At 36.4% G+C, this 24,215-nt stretch overlaps 1 protein-coding gene across 9 annotated transcripts in view; it reads right to left on the reverse strand.

Moving 5' to 3' along the window:
- Positions 1-24,215, reverse strand: part of FAM184A (family with sequence similarity 184 member A) — a 107,737-nt gene that overhangs the window by 46,484 nt on the left and 37,038 nt on the right. For 7 of the 9 annotated variants that reach the window (XR_005353831.1, XM_038526664.1, XM_038526668.1 and 4 more), the window contains exons 2-6: positions 17,789-18,643; positions 16,964-17,099; positions 15,374-15,555; positions 12,818-13,015; positions 9,352-9,474 (exon numbers count right to left, since the gene is read on the reverse strand). Coding sequence is in view for 8 of the 9 variants with exons in the window: in XM_038526664.1 (XP_038382592.1) it covers positions 9,352-9,474; positions 12,818-13,015; positions 15,374-15,555; positions 16,964-17,099; positions 17,789-18,643 (1,494 nt within the window). In the remaining variant the exon portion in view is untranslated. Of the gene's footprint in view, positions 1-9,351; positions 9,475-12,817; positions 13,016-15,373; positions 15,556-16,963; positions 17,100-17,788; positions 18,644-23,724; positions 23,907-24,215 lie in introns of all 9 variants that reach the window. The other 2 variants (XM_038526666.1, XM_038526665.1) reach the window with 2 other exon arrangements.

Here is a 24,215-nt window from a genome sequence, read left to right on the forward strand (position 1 = left end):
AGAGAAGCTGAGTTCCAGTGTAAACAATTTCAGTTCAGAATCTAGTCATGCCTGATGTTAACATACCCCTGGGCTTTTTAGTTAATGTGATTGAATAAATTTCCTTAGGCTGGTTTGAGCTGAGATTTCTGTCACTTGCACTAGAGATCAATACTCTTGATTCCTCTTAAACACTGAGGGAATACAGTAAGTAGAAACCTCTGCCCTGGAATATCCACTCATGCATGCTCTTCTGTGATCCAATCCCCTTGCAATGCCTGGGTCAGTTTTTTTATAATTATAAATATTATGGATAAATGAGTATCAGCCCTGAGACCAAGCAAGCATCCACCTATTTGTACTCCACATCTTCCAAATGGTGTTTCTCCTATGATAACCTCCAAAATCAAGGGGTTACAAGGCCTTCAAACCATAGCCCTTGCCTCTCTCCAGCTTTGGGTTAGCAATTCCCCTCCTCGGTCTTTATGCATGTTGGGAAAAGTAGCACTGCAGTTCAGAATCAAGTTCTGAAATCACACTGATAGGATTGGAATTCTAGTTTTACTCACTTACTACATGCCTTGCACAAGTTCTACAACTTTTTTTGTGACTTGGTAACCATTATTTACAGCATGGGGTTATTTAGAGAATTAAAGGAACAAACAAGTAGAAAGACTACATAATACAATGCCTGGGGTAGATAGTAAGAACTAAATAAATATGACTTACTGTAGTTGCTATTCAGTCGCACCCACACTGGCATCCTTCAATTTCTACAAAATCTTGTGCCTCAGGGCATTTGCAAGACCTTTTCTCAGTTAATTCTTGTGGCAAACCCCCGTTAAATCACAACCATTTTGCAGTATTTGTCAGACTTGTTCTTGTTTCCAGATATCTTCTATAAATACTGCTGAAATTTTGTCAATGATCTTTAATTATTTGTTCATGTTAAATATACTGAAATGCAGGAGTCAAAAGGCATGCCCATATTTAGGGCTTTTAATAGTGCTAAATTTCTTCCAGAAAGATTATATGATTTTATATTCCCATCAGCAGCTTGGGTGCTTATTTCTTTAGCCTTGTCAACACTTGGTGGTTTCAACTTTTTTTCCATTAATTTTATGGTAATGGGAATGGTATCTCATTAATTTCATTTCTAGTTTTAAATTACAGTGATTTTAAAATTATTTTTTTATGTTCTCCTTTAGTTCATTAAAAAAATAGGGTATCTGTATTTTTTTAGTGTTCTGTATATACTTTTGAGGTGTTAAAGACATGAATTTTGTTACTAATACAATTTGCCAATTATTTATTCCACCCCTCCCAAATTTTTCCTCTCATAATTTTACTTATGGTATATCTCAATACACAAAAATTAAAGGTGATTTTTTTTTTAAATCAAAGCTTTAACTGTACAGGTATTATGTGTTTTTAATTCATGACATTGCCATCATGTGTCCAAAGGCCTTCCTCGTCTTAATGTCTGTCACTTGCATTTTTTATTTTATTTATATTTATATTCATGATTTGATATTACATTTCAACCTTAGCACATCTCTGGTATGAGGCTGAAGAACTTCACTGTTCTCTCTTCTTCCATTTATATGTAGTCTTAAAAGAGCTGTTTCAGATTAAACCTATTAAATCTAACTTCCATCCTACTTTTCCACTGACATTGTAGGAAGGTCTTCAGAGAACCCTTGATTGCATGATCTTCCCAGGTCTCATATTTTGACTTCTAGTCATTGTGTGTGATACATTCCACCTCTTGGAAGTATCTGCTTTCATGTTGTTCTCATATCCATTAATTCTCATTTTCATGCCTCTGATTTCTCAATCTCTTTCCCTGGCTCTGTTAATACTGGTGCTCCTCTTTGTTACTAGCAATCTTCTCATCTGCTACCTCTGATGAGCTCTTCTATGTCAATGGCTTCAATGACTGCCTAATCTTTAGCTCTAAGCCTGAACTCTACTTAATTCCAGCCTGGATGTTTTACAGTCCCCTCAACTCGATGTCTTGCCACTCCTATGTATCTTTCCTCCTATAATATCCATCTTCTCAAAGTGGCATAATTACCTGTCCAAACATCTGAGCTAGATACCTAAATCACTTTCTACCACTTACCACATCAAGTCCTGTAAATTTTATTTTTGAATGATCTCCACTCTCAGGTTTTGTTTTCCTAGTCAGGAAGCTAATCAACTCTTGCCCATACTAATATAATGGATAGCATCTTAAGTCATCTCTCCAACTCTAATTACCAGTCCCCTCCCCATACAACTTATTCTCTTACTGCCACCAAAGCTCTTTTCCTGAGATCATCTAACAGTGTAACAATTGCTAATCTGCTGCTATCACTCTATCATCAGGATAAATTCTAAAGTCTTTGCGTCACGGCACAAGAGTCACTCACAATTTAGCTTCAACTTCCCTTTCTACCACATTTCTTGACAAGCGCCATACTGTCAAGTACACTAATTCTCAACCAGCATCAATTCTGTCCCCAAGGACAGTGCCTAGAGACTTTTTGGTTGTTACAACTGAAGGAGAAAGTTGTAGCACACGCTACTAGTATCTAGTATGTAGTGACCAGGGATACTACTATATATCCTAAAGAATTATCTGCCCAAAACTGTCAGTAGTGCTGGGGTTGAGAGACTGTGGTGTAATGATAAATTTCCTATAGTTCACCAAGGCATTATAACTTGGGTACTAACTGACTATACTTACGCTATTCCTTGTGCCTGTATTGTCTCTCATCATTCCTACATCTGCAAATTTATATTTACCTTTCAAAGACCACCTCCCATACCACATTTAAAAATTCTCCAATATCATATTCTCCAGAGCTGTTATGAATGCTTATAGCAGAGAATCACTCCCTCCTCTGGAATTTAAAAACACACTGTATTTGTCACCGAATCATAAAGCCATTTTAAACTAGGAGTTCCTTGACATTTTGTCAAAGTATCCCTATCACCTAGAAGATACTATGCAGTCAATAAATGTTTCCTGGGCAGCCCGGGTGGCTCAGCGGTTTAGCGCCGCCTTCAGTCCAGGGCATGATCCTGGAGACCTGGGATCGAGTCCCACGTTCAGGCTCCCTGCATGGAGCCTGCTTCTCCCTCTGCCTGTGTCTCTGCCTCTCTCTCTGTGTTTCTCATGAATAAATAAATAAAATATTTTTAAAAATAAATGTTTCCTAAATCATAAAAGATATGCAAAGATTATTGATATTACTGGACTCTAGTTTCAACTTTTCTAGAGACCAATTTAGTAATAAGACGAGACCCATAACATCATTCCTTTTCTTTGGCCCAGTAAGTTTATTTTGGGCAAGAACTAGACAAAAAGGAAATAATTTTGAAAAATGAACAAAAGTGTTAATAGAAGTGATCATATATCAACTTACTAATAAAAATAATAGTGTGATAAACAGCGCTGAGAGAAGTCCTAATACTTCACACTCCTCAGGGTGTCAGGGCTCACGGCTGAAATATGCCTTGGTTGGTTAATGATAATGACACAGAACTAGCCTTAGGAAAACCCAATCTTGCTATTCTGGCCATGACTTTTGCATGACAATCCTTCCTCCTCAAGTAAGAGGGGGTAACTCCTTAAAATTACTATTCATAATAAAATATTTAAAATATTAAATGCTCAACAAAGAAAACACTTAAGCAACTATGATAAAGATATATACTGGAACACGGGATCCCTGGGTGGCGCAGCGGTTTGGCGCCTGCCTTTGGCCCAGGGCGCGATCCTGGAGACCCAGGATCGAATCCCATGTCAGGCTCCCGGTGCATGGAGCCTGCTTCTCCCTCTGCCTATGTCTCTGCCTCTCTCTCTCTCTCTCTCTGTGTGACTATCATAAATAAATAAAAATTTAAAAAAAAGATATATACTGGAACACTATATGAATATTTTAAATGGCTAAAATGTAGACAAAATTAAATGGAAATACTTATATGGAATAAACTTTTATAAATCAAGTACACAAAGCATTTGTAAATAAAGATTGTAACAATATTGAAATGTATACATACACATTAAATACCATTAGAAAATCTGGAATTCTGAAAACATTCCTCAGGTTCTTACTTTTTTTTTTTTTTTTTTGTAAAATTGCTTAAGTTCATAAAGAGCAATACTCAAAGTTTTAGTACCTACCAATCAATGTCTCTGAATGGTATATATTATAGATATTCCAGAAGAGTTTAGAATCTCAATCGTTGGGGTCCCTGGGTAGCTCAGTTGATTAAGCATTCTACTCTTGATTTCAGCTCAGGTCATGATTTCAGGGTGGAGATGGAGCCCTGTGTCAGGCTGTGTACCTGCTTAAGATTTTCTCTCTCCCCCGCCCTCTGTCCCTCCCCTCCCTGATCTTTAAAAAGAAGAAACAAACTAGCTAAACTAACTCAATCCTTGTTCTCTAAATCGTGGCAATAAATATCCTATTTATCTTCTATTACCTAAATGCTGTGTACCCACTACAGGAGCCAGAGAAACAAGTTATATGTGTGTTTCAGTAGGCTGAACTCTAACATGATCCCTCTCCCACCCTCACAGCCCCAAAACCTATGCATATGATGGGATATTACTCCCATACTATATTGCGTTGTTTAGCAAAAAAGTATCTTGTAGATGTAATTAGGATGAGGGAGACTATTCTAAGTGGGCCTGACATAATTGGGTGAGTCTTTAGAAGAAGTCAGAGTAATCTGAAGCCATAGAGGTTTTCCTGCTAGCCTTGAAAGAGTAAACTGCGATGTTACGCAAAGAAGGAGCCAGGAAGCAAGTGCTTGAGGGGCCTTTTAAAAGTTGAGAGTGGGGGATCCCTGGGTGGCGCAGCGGTTTGGCGCCTGCCTTTGGCCCAGGGCGCGATCCTGGAGACCCGGGATCGAATCCCACATCAGGCTCCCGGTGCATGGAGCCTGCTTCTCCCTCTGCCTATGTCTCTGCCTCTCTCTCTCTCTCTCTGTGACTATCATAAATAAATAAAAATTAAAAAAAATAAAAAATAAAAAAATAAAATAAAAGTTGAGAGCGGGACGCCTGGGTAGCTCAGCGGTTGACCTTCTGCCTTCGGCTCAGGTCGTGATCCCAGGGTCCCAGGATCGAGTCCCACATCAGCCTCCCTGCATGGAGCCTGCTTCTCCCTCTGCCTGTGTCTCTGCTTCTCTCTTTCTCTGTCTCATAATAAATAAAATATTTTTAAAAAATAAAATAAAATAAAAGTTGAGAGCAATTTCTGGCCAATAGTTCACAAGAGAATGGGGACTTCGGTCATACAAATAAATGAATTCTGACAACAGCCAATAAGCTTGAAAACAGACCTGTGCCTCACGTTGAGACTGCAGTGTAACTGTCACTTTGATTTCAAAGAGGGCCTAGCTAACCTGTACTCGGGTTACAGGTTATAACCTATAGGTTATGGGATTATAACCTGACCCATAACACTGAGATAATAAACATGTGCTGTGTTAAACTACTAAATTTTGTGATAATCTGTTACACAGCAATAGAAAACTAATACTCTTATTTACAAAAGTTAACTTAGTTTTCAATGATGAGTTTTACTTATTCAACATATATATCATTCACAAATAATGATCTCCTATGTGTCATGTCAGGCAGTATATCAACTGTGATATGACATTTTACAATAAATAAGTCCAAATGATTTTTAACAAAATACTGACATATATATATATATATATATATATATATATAAAATTTAAAAAACTTAAGTCCACAAGAAAATCTACAACTCAAATGTTATAAGAACATTTAAAAAGATGTAATAGATTTATCAACCATTCAGTCTATTATTTTGTCCTCAAAGGTGATCCCAGATAACATTTGGTTGAACAACAGGATTATTCTCCACCTAAGATTTTAGACTCATTAGCTTCCCTTAATATCCTAATATGATTCTGGGATTCATGAGTTAATCAATGAAATCCACAGCTGACCTATTTATGTGTTTGGTTTTATCATCTGTAAGAGTATCAACATCCATCTTATGAAGATAATATATTCTTTAATCTTTTCTAAAACAATAATTTTCAGTCTTTATGAAGTACCCCAAATTCTTTCCTCTTGTCTTTTCATAGACATACCTACTTTCCATCCAGTAAATATAAATGGAATAAATTCTCTATTTAGAAAAAATAAAAGCTTCAAGGGCGCCTGAGTGGTTCACATTTGGTTAGGTGTTAGAGTCTACCAAAGATTCTCTCCTTATTTTTCTCCTCTCCCTCTGCTCCTCTCCACTGCACTCTTTCTCACTCTCTAAAAAGAATGAATTAAGTAAAAAAAAAAAAAAAGAATGAATGAAGTCTAAAACCTTCAGACTAGATAAAATGCAGCTATATGTGTTTGGCAAGAGGCACATGTAAACATAAGGATGCAGAAAAATGTAAGATCATTAGATGGAAAAAGCTATACCAGTCACATAAAACTAAAAGCAAGCAACAGTTGCTTATACAGTATCAAACAACACAGACTAACCCAAAAGGTATGATTCATTAAGTAGCTAAAACAGTTTTATATTTGAATGCACATACAAAGCTTCTAAATATTCAAAGCAAAAATTGACAGAATGTAAGAAGAAAAAATCTACCATCACAGTACCACTTTTTAGTAAATGATGGATCAAAAAGATAAAAGTAAAAATGAATACATAGTATTTGAAGAAAATAATTTAAAATCTTGATTTAATGGACTGGTATACAAGACTACACTGAAACACTGGACACAGAGCGTTAAGTTTCTTTCATGTGTAGCACTAGTCTTAACAAGTTTCAAAAATTGTTTTCATACAAACCACAATGTATTTAACCATGATGCAGTTAAGGTTAAAAAAGCATGTCAATCTCACATAACTCTCCCAGAGAACAGAAAAAGAAATAATAAGTCGTCTTTCATTGTATGAGGCTAGTAGGACCTTGATTCCAAAACTATAAAAGGATGATATAAAAAGGGAAAAGTACAAAGCAATCTTACTTGAACCCAGGCTCAAAAATCCCAAGATGAATATTAGGAAACGGGATCTAGTTATTACATTTAAAAGATGTATATTATCTATCATGACTAACTAGGACCTTCTTTAGAAATCCAAAGTTGATTTACTATTAGAAGATTAATATAAGGTACCACATTAACAAGTTAAAGAAAAATAAGTATGATCTCAATACATGCAGAAAAATCAACATCAGTTTGTGATTTTTTTTTAGCTTACGAAACTAGAATTATAAGAGAATTTCCTAGACTTGTTAACAAAGCACTTACAAAATAAAACTTTAGAGAAGCATGATAATTAACTCTAAAATGTTGCCATCCTTTACTTTAAGAGCAGGAAATAAAATAAGAAAGATTATCTCTAGAGATTCTACCCAGCAAAGTAGGGCAAGGAAAAAAGATGTCCAGGCTGAAGGAAAGGGCAGGTGCATGTGGAGGGACCTGCCAGGTATATTCTTGGGGAGCAATTCTAATATGGCACCAAAACATTACCAGGGTCCTAAAGCATAATTGAGAATGTATCCAAAAGAAAAATCAATTACATGTTTATTAGAACTCTTCTCAGTGAGATCACAGTGTGTAGATTGGAGAAATACTTACACCACTTAGAACTGAGAGTAGACCCTAGGGGACCTCCAGAGAAAAAACGATGGTCACTAAACTGCCTTCTAATGAGACTGGGACACCATAACTATAAGATTACATTCTGCTGAGAGAGGTATGCAAATGTGGGGCCAGCAGTGAATTATCTTGGACAAGAGAGGTGAGCTAATACAAATAATATTAAGTATATCCTCTGCTTTTTTTAAGTTGATGCTATGCCACTTCACTTTCATAGAAGACCTACAGTAGTACCTGTTTTTGCTAACTAAAAGTAATCTGGAGAGATTTTCACTTTTACAAAAAAAAAAAAAAATGGCAAAGAGTAAATTAGCGTTCAGCATTTGCTTTGCAGCGAGCCTTTATATAGGCAGTGCGTACCCCAGGCAGTGCAAGTGGTCCTGCCAAGGTTCTGCCCTGGGAACCACACTCAGTATCTCAGCATCATGCCACCATAGTTTTTCACAGCGTCTGTGAGCATTTGTGCATCTGTTAGCAAGATGGGGCCTAAGGGATCAGAAAAGCCTAAGAGAGGTTGGTTTTGAGGTCCTGGAATGTTCAAATGTTTTTTTCTGTATAAGTTAACAGTAACTACTTATTTGCTTCACACCATTTCAGCTTATCAAAAGGTTTCACGGGATGCTCTACTTACAGATAAGCAGGGGAAAGCTGCAACAATCTTAATTCTATTATTCCCAAACGTGGCAACTGGTGCCTCTTCTGGATAAATGTGTAAAGGTAATGAAAGAACACTGAGAAGAAACTATTAGCACACCCAGGGGCACTCCCGTTTTGATGTGGTCTCTGTGAGCAGAGCAGAGTGATAAGAAAGTAGGGCTTAAAGACTTTCGGGAGAGATGGTGCTAGTGAGGCAGGAACAGCCCTCAAGATGAGAAATGTCAAGACATGGACTTGTTTCCGGAAGAGCACTCTACAATACAACACGGTCGAGATGATCAACTGGAATGGGAGGATAAGAACAGGGAGGCTATTCTAAGGCATAGGTGAACCTGGGCAATAGAGAAAGGAACAGAACAAATGATATTATAGTTTTTAAATTGTCTTTCCAGGGGCAGCCTGGGTGGCTCAGCGGTTTAGCACCTGCCTTTAGCCCAGGGCCTGATCCTGGAGACCCAGGATCAAGTCCCACATCGGGGTCCCTGCATGGAGCCTGCTTCTCCCTCTGCCTGTCTCTCTCTCTCTCTCTCTCTCTCATGAATAAATAAATAAAATCTTTAAAAAAATAAAAAATAAAAAAATAAATTGTCTTTACATTTATTTTATTCACAACTTCTTGATTTGTAACATTTTATTATTATACTCTATGGTTAGTCTTTGCTAGGCTAAACAATACTATTTTCTTACAGCATTTAAAAATTATCTTAGATGTCACTCTCTAGAACTTATAAAATCTCTCTTCTTAAAATGGAAATACAGTATAGAGAATTCTAAGTCAGTGTTTTACAAAAGGTAAATAAATCTCTTGTTTTCTTTCTTATATGGTGACATTATCCTTTTTTTGCTTTCCCCACAAAGGCACCTTGGGGTCTGATGTTTTGGGTAGTAAGTTTTTACCTGGTGAGATATAACCAATGTATCAGGAAAACTCCACATCTGTGAAAGCATTTGATTATTTTTACTCTAGATATTTTACCATCAGTGAGGCTCACCTACATATACGATGTTACCAAATTAGATGTTACTGATAAGATTTAACACAGGTGATAAGCCTAAAGAATTCTTGCCTCTTGATTGGCTGTATTTAGTTTGTCTTCCAGCTCTTCCTTCAGGTTTTCCAGTTCCTGTTGAAGTTGACTTTTATCCTCTTCCAGGTTCAGTTTCTCTTTTTTATACTGTTCCTCCAATTCCTAAGGAAAAGACATTTTTAAAAATTAACAAAATTGCAATTAACTGTATACTTCAAAACTCCAAGAAAAAGGCCATTCTGTTTTATATTTTGACACTTTGCTTTTCAAATTAGCCTTATCCTTAATTAATAATATTGGGAGTTATTAGTCTCATTAATCCTAAGGGCTTAGGCTCTATCATTCTAAATCACTTATGATGTGATTAAATAATTATTTTAAATGGTAAGAATATTTGGTCTAGATCAAGCTGAGTCAACAGATATGTATGATGTAAGTGATAATTTGAGGAGATAAAGAAAAAATTCTAAATATCTCTTGAATGTAGAATTCTTTTATTTTTACATAAAAAACAAAATCCAGTAGCAGTTCTGGAATACTGGAACACAGTCAAGAATTACCAAGTACAAAATTAAGGCACCTAAAGAAGCAATACCAATAAAACTGATACTTACTAAAGAATACCCACTATTTGGCATCCTACTTAATACTTTGATACACAGAAGTAAGACATGGGGCCTGCCCTAAATAAGTTGAATATGTAATGAAAGTTAAATGACCATAGGGACTACAGGGTTATATGGATGGAGAACTGACAAGTTCTAGCTTGGTAAGAAAACCTGCACAGAGAATGCAATTCCTAAGTACAGTCTGAAGGAGTGTGTCAGTAAGAAAAGGTGAAGAAGCAAGAGCGAAATAGAACACGTGAAGCAGAAGAAACCTGTGCAAAAACCATGGAGGTGCAAATGAACCTGGTTATGTTACAAGTAGTTCAACATTTCTATAGCATAAGGTGAGAAGAGTAATAAACAGGGTTCTGTGCTAAATTTTATTAGCTCCCAAGGCAAAGTCCAGGTTTGATGATTTGCTGGGACAACTCACAGGACTCTGCTAGTCGTACTCACAGCTGTAAATTTTATTAGCTCCCAAGGCAAAGTCCAGGTTTGATGATTTGCTGGGACAACTCACAGGACTCTGCTAGTCGTACTCACAGCTGTAATTTATTATGCAGCCGAAGGATACTAAACACAATCAGCAGAGGGAAAAGGCATATGGGAAACCAGGCACACGTTTCTAAGAGTCCTGTCTCACAGGACTCTCCACAAAGTTGTGACAATGATGTGAAATGCTGTGAGTGACTCAGTGACCAGGTTTTCATTGGGGGCTAATGACATAGGTACCCCCTGACTAGCATGTGCCAAACTTCTAGACTTCAAGAAGGAAAGCAGATGTTCACCATAAACCATGTTATTTGCATAAACCCTTTAGGCACATGAGCCATTCTTATCAGGGAATGGTGGAAACCTTTCCAAAATACAAGTTCCCAAATACTAGTAAGGGCCACCCTTGTACCCTGCCTTTCTTTTTTTTTTTTTTACCCTGCCTTTCTAAGGACAGTAGCTTCAGGTGGGCTATGTTAACTCTTTCTGCATGGATTCTCTATATATTCACTTTCAAATGGGGAAGGTAAACTAGAGTTATGAAAGAAGATATAATCCTTTTTGATAACTAAATAATAAGGAATGGAGAAGTCACTTTTCGGTAAATGTTCTTTAAAAGATAACCTGATTTTGGAGAGAGACTATTCTAAAAGGAAGCTGATTTGAGCTCAGGCTCAGACATGAGCTAGCTAGGCAAGAGAGGAATGAAGCAGCAAGTGATAAGTTATTTTGAGAAAAGAGAAAGATATAGGTAAAGCTATCATTGAGTTTTGACTATGTTTATACACAGAAAATTCAAGTCATCTGCTTTATAGCAACATTTTAAAGAAAGATTGCAAGAAATATAAGTAGCATAAAGCAGATTTTTAGGTGGCTCAGAAATTGAAATTCAATAGGCAAGGGGATAATTAGGAGAGAAGTAATGAGGCAAAAATGATATTGATGAAAGATGCCTTGATTCTAGTACTTAGAACTTAATACAGAGGAATAAAGAGAGACAAAAGGCAGAACACCTGCAAGTTAAATACTACAAAAATAGAGGAAAAGGTAAGGTGAATGAGGGATGTAGAAATAATAACAAAAAATAGCTATGGAAGAGCTAACTAAGCCACAGTTACCACTAAATCCTTCACTATAAACCTCTGAGCACATACATATAGTCAGTAAGCATGCACATGCACCATGTAATTAAAGCTGGACAAATTTGTTCTGGAATAGTGAGCTGGCACAGAGAAAACAACAACCACAATTTTGAGAAATAACATGTCATTAAGTTTTGTCTCCAGCTACATAAACATATAATAGTAAGTTTAGTTAGAAATCACACTCTAACATCTAACAGGAAGTTTTATTTGAATTTTTAATTAAGTTCAGGTGTTGAATATTTTTCCAACTAGTTGTATCACAAAAGGAAGAGACATATAAGTAAAGGTCTCAATTCATATCCAACCTCTCGTATTTACTAGGTTAGTGGTACTGAATATATCATTTAGGTTTACTAAACCTATTCTGTATAAAAAATGACATTAATCTCTAAGTCTTAAGTAATAAGGAAAACATAAGAAAGCTTAGTAAACTATAAAATGCTATTACATAAAACATATAACAACCATCATGAATACACACCTATATGTGGTGGTTAAATGTCTTAGGATTTGGTATCCGAGACCTGAGTGTAAGACCTGGCTGATTCTTACTAACTGCATGTGTCTGAGCAAGTGTTTAACTACTCTGTCCTCCATTTCCTCTTCGGGAAAATGGGTATAGCAATTAAACCTATGCGAGTGTTGTGAGGCTTAAATAAAAGAGATGGAAAACAGTGCCTGGCACACAGTAAGAAATACTAATAATTAACATTTATTTATCACTGTATGCTAGGACATTCCTGAGTTCTCAACATTTTATCTGACTTAACCCTTACAAGAACATTACAAAATGGATTATTTTTTTGGTTTGTCAGATGAGGAGCCTGGGGCGTGGCTTTTGAGGCCCAAGATTAGGGAGCTAGTAAGCAAAGAGCTCAGTGTAAGGCCTGTATCAGACACCTTGCTCTTTCAACTGTGTAATAGGAAGGAAACATCTACAGGAGAGTAAGTGCTGCAACTAGTTAAGACTTCCTGAGGAGCACACCTAAGATGCTGTCTCATGAGGAGACAGCTCAAGATCAAGGGAGTGCTTCTACTACGGCTTATACAAAGTAGGAATGCTTCGTATCAATTTAAGAAACTACATCCCATGTCAAGAATTTTTAAGTATGTTACTCTTTGAATAATGATTGACAGAGTGATTATAAGAGAGCAGCCATCAGAGTGAAGCAACTCATTTACTCCACAATGAGTCACACCAGATCATTACAGAAACCCTTCTACTTTAACAAAGCAAAGCTATGTTGAATTTGTACTCACCACTTGCAGTTTTTTCTTATCCCTAACTGCATTACTGTGGACAGCCTCAATTGCCATATGGTGCTTCCAAGCTAATTCTTCCAAAGTCTTAGAATGAGCCTCATTTAATTGAGCTACCTCCCCTTCCAATCTATTCTGCAGGTTTTTTAGCTCCATCTCATAATATTCTTGCTGAGTTTTCTTTGCTTCATTTACTTTCTAAAATCAAAGCAAACAAAGATCAAAAATTGCACCTGCTTTCTTCATTACTTCTATTAGTATTCTGAATACTAAATAAATACATGAACTTGAATGAACTATGGGATTTAGACTTTGGACATGAGATTACATCAGCGGTGTTCTCAGAAAATGACAGGGTAGCACAGGTAAAATGAATAACTTTAACACAAGTGATAAAATAGACTATTATTAGGTTAGAGCCAAGTGCAAGTTAGCACATCTGTGAGCTTAAGAGAAAGGCTCCCTGTAGGTCAAAGCTGTACACAAAATGGCTTGCCAATTTACCCACTTGGATGATATTATTCGATACAATTTTATTGAGTGTCAATTATAGGCCTTTTAAGCAGTCACAGTGTAATGATGGAGAAAAGGCAAAAGACAGTGGCAGTATAATTTTATAAATTCTATGAAAGGAGTGTACATCTTGTGCTGTAAGAGTATACAGTAAAGGAGCCTATCCTAGAACAGGCGGGAAAGGAAGTACATGCATGTGTACGTGTTTGCGTGAGACAGAACTTGGATGAGGTAGGAAAGGGTGTGTGTGTGTGTGTGTGTGTGTGTGTGTGTGAGAGAGAGAGAGAGAGAGAGAGAGAGAGAGAGAGAGACTCCCACACAAACACCCATACATCAGGGAAAGCTTTCCAGAAGAGAAAACATCTGAGCTGCTGCTGATGCATTCTCTCATTTAATTCTCACAAGCCCATCAGGAAATGAGAGATTAGAAAATTTTAAACCTAGACCTGATAACAAGAGCCTGAATTCACAAGCCCTTCCAGCATTCTGAAAGCTGAGTGATGGTCTCCCAGGTGGAGAAGTTCAGGCAGGATATGAAGACCAGCCCCTAAGCAGTATGGACAGAACACAAGACACGTGGCTGGCAGTGGTGAGGAATGAGGCTCAGCAGGAGGTAGGAGTCAAAGGATGAGAAAGGGTTTTTTATGCCAAGGACTCTGGATTTCATTATGACTATGAGAAATCACTGTAATTGACATAACTGATATATTTTTAAAACAATCAGGTTGGCAATAGACTAGTAAGTTGATAGAGGCAGGGAGAGTGGTTATGAAGTTTTAACTGAAATCCAGGCCACCATGGTCTAAACCTAAACCTAGAATCTGACAAAGGGTATGAAGGAAGGTGATGGAATAAAATACATATTAAGGGAGTAGAAAACCAATACAACTTGGTGACAGATAAAAGGGTCAAGGAAACAGTAATCAATAACGACTGATTTGCCAAACTAGACAGACTACAGTGCTAATGGTTGAAAAAAGGAGTTAAAAAAAAAATACAGTACTCTGAGGGGAGAAAGTTCTAAGCATGCTGATTTGAAACGTTTGTGAGAAACCACAGTATCTTGTGGGAGTGGGAGACACAGGTCTCAAGTTTAGGGAAAAGATCGGCCCTACACCAACAGATTTGGGAGTGATCACTGAATAAATTTTATGCTACCAGAACGGATGAACATGTAAAATGAGGTGAAAATGCAGGGGAGCATCAATGGTAAGGGAACAGATGGAGGAGGGAAGTTCACAAGCAAGACTTCAAGGCTGGGGAGATAGGAGGAACATGTGCAAGAATGTGAAACACTAAAACACAGATGCTGTAAATCAGAGAGGAGTGAGTACCACAGTTGGACAAGATTCACCAAGTCCAGCAACCTGGATGTCACTGGAGGCTGGCGCAAACACAGATTCCATGGAGTGTTATAAGACAAACCACATGACACTTGGGTAAGGAGTGAATGGGAGGTGAGCAAAGGGCAAGGTTGTAATATGCCTGGTTGCTGAGGGAAAGAAAAAGAAATGCCCTAAAACCCCCACTTGGTATTGTAAATATCTGAAAAATTGCCAGAAGTATTTAGCAATTACTCTACAAATGATGTGTCTTATTTGTTTAATCTAGAAAGTCAGTATGTTGGTTTATAAATTTTCAGAGCATAATGCTTGTCATTCTTTTTAGTTTTATAGACATTTCCTAGGTGTACATGCAATAAATAACATATTTCATCAATACAAAAACATATACAATTAACCACAAATATAACATTTCATGGAAATAAGAGTTTATTCAGTTTCTGGTTGAAATAGGTTGAAATGTCTTAAGTTTTTACATTTTAAAATTATCAGTAATATTCTGAACATACATATAATATGGGATAGTCCAGGTGTATACCAGTTTTCCTCAAAATAAAAATAAAAACAAATTAAGAGATGGACTGTTACTATGAAGTAGAAGTAAACACTTCACATCAAATTTGAAAAAGATTAAAGCTGAACGTTTTTTCTTTTCTCTTCTTTGTGGGGGAAAGGGGAGAAGTACTCCACTGCTTTTTACCTTCTCCAGTTCCAAAATCTGCTGCTTCTGCTCTTCATCAAGACTCTGAGTTTTGCTTTGCAAAAAAGCTCTTTCTGCTTCAAGCTGAGATAATCTCTCATTGGCCCTTGATTTTTCTGATTCTAGATCCTTAATTGTAACCTCCTGGGTCATCTGAGTTGCTTGAAGCATTCCAATATGACCTATGCCCCCAAAAGAAAAATCTTCATTTTAAAATCTGTTGCATTGTGTTATAAAAGTTTATATTTAATGACACAATTGTACTTATAACCTGAGTGAAATAGTCTGCATGTACAAACAGTACTTTGATTTCTTCACTGTATAAAACAGAAATGCTACTTATCCAAGTAGCACAATTTAAACTAGAAAGGAGTCCATTTTCACATTGCTGATGTTGCTCCCCATACCCAGGACCCCTTTTTTGTTTTTGTTTTTGTTTTTTAAATATTGCCAACTAAACAAGTTGAAGTAGAAGCAACTCCTCAGGGATATATATAAAAGCTTTGGGAGTAAAATAAAGTTAAGAGAGGATGTACTGACTAATACCATGGCACCAAAAATGAGTAATCTCTTCTTTTCTAATCTCTTCTTTTTTCAAATTCTCATAAAAGAGAAAGAAATTTGTATGCAGGCAGTATAAAGGCAGACAGCAATTTGGTTGAAACTGAAATTTGTGACAAGAGGCATGATAAAGAACTAAAGATAGATAAGGACAGAGAGGTTATCAAAGAAAAAATAAATGACAACAAAAAAAGGGGAAAAGAGGATGAGAGAGACAAGAGATAAAATATGAGTATGAGAAAAAGGGTCTCAGAAAGCATATGTTAGGGCAGTGGTTCTCAATGCGCTCTGGACCAGCAGACCTGGAACTCTAGCTGGCAATGAAGATCATCTCAGACCTACTTAGGAGAAGCTCTTGAAGCTGGATCCCAGCGTCTGTGGTTGCACACACCCTTTGGGATGATTTTTGTACACACTATACAGTTGAAAAACTCCTACTTGGGGGAAAGGTCATCTGGGATTCGCTGATGAGCCAATCAAATCAGATGACATCCTCAGAGAACTAGTTCAACTGGCTTTACCTGGCACAACAAACACTTGGGCATAATGCATGGATCACCACCTCCTCTAGTAAAGGGCTATGAAATGAGCATATTAGCCATAGGATGGGCAACTCAGCTTTATCATGTAAAATGATCCCTATAAACCAAATGAAATGAGGCACTCTAATCCACATATAGTTCCACTAAATACTTTATAAAACATGTGGCTTTTTTATCTTTTTTATCTTTTAAAAACATATGTTTTTAACGAACAAAAAACCTCCTAGAATGAATGCTTCATTGTTCTTTTAGTGAATGATTTACTGGTGCTAAAATATCTGCTAACTCTTAATTTTTCTATAAATACATGTTCTAAAAACAAGTTATCATTTACTAATCTTATGATTAAGAAGAAATCAGAGTCCTTTAACATGTTTAGAGTCTAAATAATTTTAAAGGATGAGAAGAAAAGGCAAATTTTATCTTGAATTAAGTTTTAGTGTTGGTTTCAGCTGAGGAATATACCAAGAACTGTGGTCACACATACTAGCTTTGAGGACAAGGTCTGAAGCCTGTTGTTGTAAACGTTCTCTGGCTGCTGCTAGCTCACTTTCCACTTCCTTGTGCTTGCTTAGCAAGGCCATCTCCCCCTCCTTGGCATCATCAAGCTGTTTTTGAAGAACCTAAGAATGATCAAATAGCCATTATTAATATGCAAGAATGGTGCTAAGCTAATTAGCTAAGCTAATGATGCTACTAAACTCAAATTACAAGCATCAACTTTCTCTTTTTCAATTCAAACTTAGTAATACCTACTTTTAAGTCTGTTTTGATAACACTTATAACTAATCTTCATAAGTCATATGACCCAATCATGAAAGGCAATTCTGCTCTAAGCTACTCAGATATTAAAAACAGCTGTGAAATTTTCTCTGCCAATAAAAGAATTTGTAGGGACTTCTTGGCTTTTTTTCAAGCATGTGCTATACGCCTACTTAATTCAGGTTTATAAAACAATTTTTTGTTCATTGAGCAGATCTTATTAATGAAGGTAAAGGAGAAAATATATTAAAACCAAAGCCCAATATTTTAGCTCTCCCAAGCCACTTGTGAAAAATATTAACATGTTATTTCATAAAATCCTTTCATAATCATTAAGATTTTAAGTTATCTCTAGGAGTCTTTAATATCCGAAGTTCTAATAGGAAAATAATAACTAGAGCAGTAAAAATTACCTTTGTTGATTTTCTCACAAAGGAAAAGTAGAAGAAAGCAAAATGGAAAAAAAAAAAGTTAAAGTAGTCTAATTGGAAAGAGAAAGCCAAAACTGGGGGGAAAAATCTGTATGCTGAATGTGATATTCTTTACTTACCTGAACACTGTTCTCTGCTGTAACAAGTGCTATCTGAAGCTTTTGGCATTTGTCACGAAGACTTCCAGCTTCATCCTGCACCATCTGTAACTCTGTCTTTAGTTTTCCTATGGTTTTTCGTAAAATTGCTTCTTGTCCCTGAAATTCTTTTCTAAGATCAGCTTCCTTTTCTTTGCTAGCCTGTAGGCTTTCCGCTGTAAAAAGCTGTGACCTTTTCAAAGTATCAAGCTCATGCTCATAAAAGGACTGAGCTTTATTCAACTTGCCTTCATAATCCTCAATTAGCTTTTTCCGTTCAAGTCTGAGTTCTTCCAGTGTTTTGTTTAAGGACTCCACCTCCACCCTGTGCAGCTCCTCCGCTTTCTCCTGCCCTTTACTGACCGAGACACTGTGACCCTGCTGTGACTTCAACAGCTCTTGGATCTCCCGTCTGTGAGCAGTTCGCAAATCTTCCAATGCCAAACGTTTGTCTTTTTCAAACTGTACCTGGAGTTGTCCAAAACTCCGTAATCTTTCCTCAAATTTCCTTCTAATTTCTTCAACCTCTCTAGACATGGTTACTATGCGTTGGACATGCTGGGCTTCTGCACAAAGTTGCATGTCCTCAACTCTGTGCTTATAAGCTTCAAATTCTGTCAAAGCCTGCTGCTTCATTTTTATGTGATCTTCTAATGATGCTTCTAAAACCTGAATCTTTCTCTTAAGGTCTAACTCCTCTGTTACTTTGCTTTTATACTGCAGTATTTTTTCTCTTGTTTCTGCAAGAATCTGTTGGATTTCTTCCTCATGAGCATCTTTGAGGGCTTGAATTGCAGATTCATGCTCATCATTTTTAGTGTTTAAAGCATATATTACCTGCATGATTTTGAAAAAGGGAGAACAATTCAGCAAACCACGTTCTTTTCATACTGGAAGTTAATTCTTTCATTTGAAAAGATGATATTGTTCAACATGCCTAATATTGGCAATGGTTAAGGACTAAATACTGAAGCTTCATTAATCTTTTGGATTCATAGATTGATTTACTTGGCTAGTTCTACCTCAGCACAACCTTAAAAGTTGCATCTGAAGACTTGACTACAAATGAAACACTGAGAAGTCAAGAGACAAAGGAGGCCATGTGACATTAAAGAAAGGAGTTTTCCATATGATCCAGTCTAGCTTAGAGGTGAGAATCAGGAGAAAAGCTTCAGAGTAAATATCTGCCCTACACAAGTGTCCCAGGGGAAGAGAGGTTTTGCATAAGTGGAAGCTCTAGGCCCTAAGTCTTCCTAAAGGCCTCTTTTATCTGTTTAATGTCTGGTATATTCTAAATCTAAAAATTTCCTTTTCTATTTCCTCTGTCTGTTCCTAAAGCTGATCCTCTTCTCTCAAAGTTCCTAGTAGTGGTCTCCTTACAATATCCAATTTGTACATTTTTCTGCTAAACACTATAGTTTTACCTCACTATAGTTTTACTTACTAATTTTTCCTGTCTCCAGGCAAGCCAGGTCCCTAGAGCCAGTAGTCTTTATTTTCATTTTATTCCTTGGATTTTAATGATTCCATTAAGCTTTCCCCAACCTTAATTGCAAATGACAACACAGTCCCCTTATAGTAATGCTCCCATTCTTGCATGCTCTTTGATACCCTCCATCACACCACTGTGGTCAAATAGTAGAATTTTCACGACTATTACTTAAAGCTTGGGGATGCACACACTTTCTTCTGAAGTAAAAAGAAATGAACACTATACAATCCAACAATCCAGAAGCTTTGTTCATTTTAATGTGATCTTAATCTGGCTTTAGAAATTAATTTCAGCACCAAAAGCCAGAAACTGCAATTAAGAGGCAAAAATGTTGCCATTTTTATAGAGAACTTGTTTTATGCAGCCTGAGGCAATGGAAACAGACCACCTGGCTCTTCACATACCCTGGTAAGGCCAGATCCTATTGCTAAATCTAGGCAGTGGCCCAGCTGGCGTTGCTGTACTTGCTCAAGGAGGATACACTGGGGGTTTACCCCCACTGCAGAGGCTTCCCTCCATCCACACAGGGCCCTGTCTTCCAGAATCAATCCTCTATCCATAAACTCACTTGGTCTGCTCTATTTTGTTTTTTTGTTTTTTGGTTTTTTTTTTTTTTTGGTCTCCTCTATTTTGTGAGATGTAATCACCCCACAGGCAAAAGGGTTGAGAAATGGCAAGATCCCATTTATCTTTCCAGCTACTTTTCCTGCTAGCTACCTCGAAAGGAAAATATATGCAATAGAAGGAAATAAATGCTTATTTATAGCTTTTCTTTTTAATAACTCTAATTCCAAATACCAGGCTATACCCTTAATGAGCTAGTAAAGATGCCTATGGAAGACTCCTTTCATTTACACATTTATGCTTAAAGGTAGCTTAAAACACAAGAAAGTTGGTGGTCTCCTACAACCATCCCCCAGGGTCATATCAGCCTATCAGGTTGATGCCCAGGAAAAGCTAAAAGAGGCACGAAGGAAAAACACACCAACCAGCTGAAGAGAAGGCCATTTGCTAGAGTGGCATAGGCCAGAGTCTCAGACCTTCCCAGGGTAGTCTGTGTGCATCCCTTACCTATTTTAGTAAGCACGTGGAAGGAAAAGAGATAATACAAAGAGAGGGAATCCCTACAGAAAACCAAGTGACACTTTTCATCATTTTATCCCAGGAAATGATCTTGAAAAGGACCTCTTTGTGGTGGGATTCCATATAACTGGGGATAAAACAGTATGGATGATGGGAACGTCCCCCTGTCAACAATTCACTGAAATACTCTTCTCTTTTTTCTAATAATTTCCCTGCAGTCTTTGAAGGGTCAGCTCAAGTCTGGTATCCTTTAATAAGTCTTCCAAGACTACCCAAATCCATGGGAGTCTGTCTTTTCTTTATAAACAGTATCTCCATTTCCTTACCACCACTCATTTCTGAAGCTCAGTAAATATTCAACTGATTAAATTTAGGGGTCTTGAAAACAATGTTGGAAAGCTGTGTGAGGATGTTAGAGAGCCTAGAAAAGTAGCTGACAATATAAAAGTACAGTAGCATATAAAAGTGTGGATAAAAAGGCGAAAATAAAGGAGACAGAGGTAGGAATGAAAGCTTTGTTAAAAAGAATAGAATTAAGTAAATAAAACATCTGACATATAATAGGGAAATATTATAGTAAGGAGCTCTATTTCACTTAATATTCTATTCCAGGGGTCAGCAAATGGGCCTGCAGGCCCAATTTGGCTGCTGTTTATCTTTGTAAATAGTTTTATTGGAGCACAGCTATGCCCCTTTGCGTATGGATAGTCTATAGCTGCTTTCCCACTGTAACAGCAAAGTTGAGTAGTTGTGAAAGAGACCTTACTACTAACTTCTCTTCTGATATACACATGTCAAATCATCTTATCAGCCAAAATTGGCAGCCAAAAATTTAAAATATCTGAATTTGTAGTAGCTACTACTTTGTTTAGTCTCAAATAGTCCAGGGTTTCAACCACAACAACTTACACATTGAGAAAACCAATTATTTTATTCTGAAACTGTATTATATAATAGAAACACAATATCATACTGGCCATATAATAGTATCTTCCAGGACAACCATGTTAAAATAAAGTTTCTAAAAACTTAAAAAAAAAAAAAAAAGGGCAGCCCAGGTGGCTCAGCAGTTTAGTGCTGCCTTCAGCCCAGGGCCGGATTCTGGAGACCCAGGATCGAGTCCCACGTCAGGCTCCCTGCATGGAGCCTACTTTTCCCTCTGCCTGTGTCTCTGCCCCCCCCACCTCCCCCCCCACCTCCATGTCCCTCATGAATAAATAAAAATAAAAATTTAAAAAAAAAAACTTGAAAAAAGGAAGATAAAAGGATGCCAAGCATAACAAATTAATAGTGCTTTTAAATAATCATTTAAAATATATCACTACTTAATGATATTTTTATTTTTTATGATATTTTTAAATGAGAATGTTATATATTAATTTTCGAGTTGACATTAACAAGATGTGGTATCCTCCAACTGTTCACTTTTCTACATAACTTTTCTACATAATAGTTACAAAGGTAATTATTCTAAAGTATCTTTCGCTGATTAATTACTATTTCTCAGACCAAAGAAATCTACATTCTTTGAACACACAGAAGATATGACTTGAAGTAACAGAACTGATCCAAATCAGATTTTTGATCCTAGGTAAGATAATTTCTCCAAGCTTCAAGTTTCTCTATTAAATAGAGATCATATTTGTTCTATCCTATCACATTGTTGTTTATAAGATCAATCTATCATTACATTTTTAAAAAGATTTTATTTATTTATGAGAGAGAGAGAGAGACACCACACACAAGCAAGAGGAGGGCTACAGAGGGAGAGGGAAAAGCACACAACCTGCTGAACAGAGAACCCCTGGGATCATGACCTAAGCCGAAGACAGACATTTAAAAAATGATGTCATACAAAGATTTTCCAAAAAATATAAAGTACTATAAGATGGTAAGGTTTTTTATTAGTTCTATCATTTATGGAGAGAATGAGGCTAATTTTAAAAGAAACTTCAGTAAGTGATCATAATCACCCATAAAATTGGCTATTATTTTCCACACAGGAAAAGGGAACTCTCTTATGTCTCTTTTCATAAACTATTTTAAAAGACATTAAGAGCCATTTACAGTTTTTCTAGAACTATGAACATTCAGAGAATGGGACAGTACAATCATTTCAGCAATTTCATGTAATTTCACAGTTCCATTTTATGCCAATCATGCATAATTTAACTATAAATTCCATGATGAATAAAGAACTGTTAGCGATTTTTACTTTTTATATGAAGATTTTCAGATAATCTTATCCATGGATAAAATGAGAACAATTCTAGGTCCTAGTTTTTAAAATGTTACTTAGGGAACAAATAGTTTCTGAAATAGTTCTCCTTGTTGGCTGCTATGGACTGAATTGTGTCCCTCTCTCTCCCCCTACAAAATTCATCTAACTGAAGCCATAGCCAGATGGTATTTGGAGCCTTTGGTATTTGGGGCCTTTGGGACATAATTAAGGTTAGACAAGATGAGGGTGGTGCCCTCACAATGGGATTAGTGCCTTTAAAAGAGACACCAGAGAGCCTGCTTCCTTTCTTCTAGCCATATGAAGATACAGTAGGAAGGTCTATGGTACTTTGTCATGGCAGACTGAACTAATACATTTGCAATATATAAATATGTTCCCACTAAAATCTAACTCATTAGTAATAAAAAAAACTTTCATTGAAAAGTATGCATGTATTAACTTAAAATATGTTAAGATAAATTACTGCATATTATATCAACTGTTTTAACACTGTTAAAGTAAGGGAATCATTGAAGAAATAGTGGTAAATTCATATAATGTAATATCATGAAGCCATTAAAATGCACATCTCACTTAGGAGAGTGTTTCATAATATAAGAAAAAGCCTATAAGAGATGACAAATACACAATGCTGTATCAGTAAGATCCAATCTTCTAGAGGAAAAAATGTGAATGTGCATATGTGTGCAGATACATATTAAAGGTATGTAAAGAAATAAACCAAATTTTAACTGGGGATATTCAGCATTTCTAAACCTTCAATAATGAATGTATATTACTATTACAGTCAAAAAACATTAAACACTTTTAAAAGATTAACATAATGCTAAAATAAGGATACTTAAAATACTTTAATTTTAGTAAAATATATCAAAATGGAAAGAGAAAATTAAAAGAACATTCATTAAATACCAACAGATATCCTGAAAATTTCCTTTAAAATCGCTGAAATAAAACATTTATAAAAATCATAAATTGTTTAAAGAATACTGAATATTCATCATTTTACTTATGAAAAAGAACTTTTGAAAAGTTCATTTCATTTTACTTATGAAAAGAAAGAAAAGATGTATTTTAAAAAAAATTTAAAAATCCAATTACCTTGTTAAAGTTTGATAGCTTACTGGCAAATCTTTGGTGGTCAATTCATTTATTCTTCCCTTCAGCAAAAATATATGGCACCTGCTATGTGCCAAAATCTATAATTGGCACAGTAAACACAACTGTGACCTGGATGCATATACATGGTATTTGTTCTCATGCAGCTTGGTGAAGAGACCAACCTTAAAGAAATATTTACTCCATTAGTCAAAATAAAATTTCAATAAATTATACAAAGGAGAAGAAATACAAAATTAATCTTTGCAAGGGGTGAGAGTAACAGTGGTAAGGTAGGTTTCCCCTTATTTTGAATGAAAGGCTTACTTTATCTAAACCAGAATCTCTTTATTTAGTCAAAATGTTAAGGGGGAAAACTATAGAGAGAGAATCCTGAGCCAAATGCTCAATGAGAGCAGAAGGCACAGAGATGGATAAGCACAGGAATCTGTGAGGGGAAAAATGGGTTCCAGAGCAGGAAAGGTAGACATGCC

The sequence above is a fragment of the Canis lupus genome, chromosome 1 (genome assembly GCF_011100685.1).
Source record: "Canis lupus familiaris isolate Mischka breed German Shepherd chromosome 1, alternate assembly UU_Cfam_GSD_1.0, whole genome shotgun sequence".
NCBI lineage: Eukaryota > Metazoa > Chordata > Mammalia > Carnivora > Canidae > Canis > Canis lupus.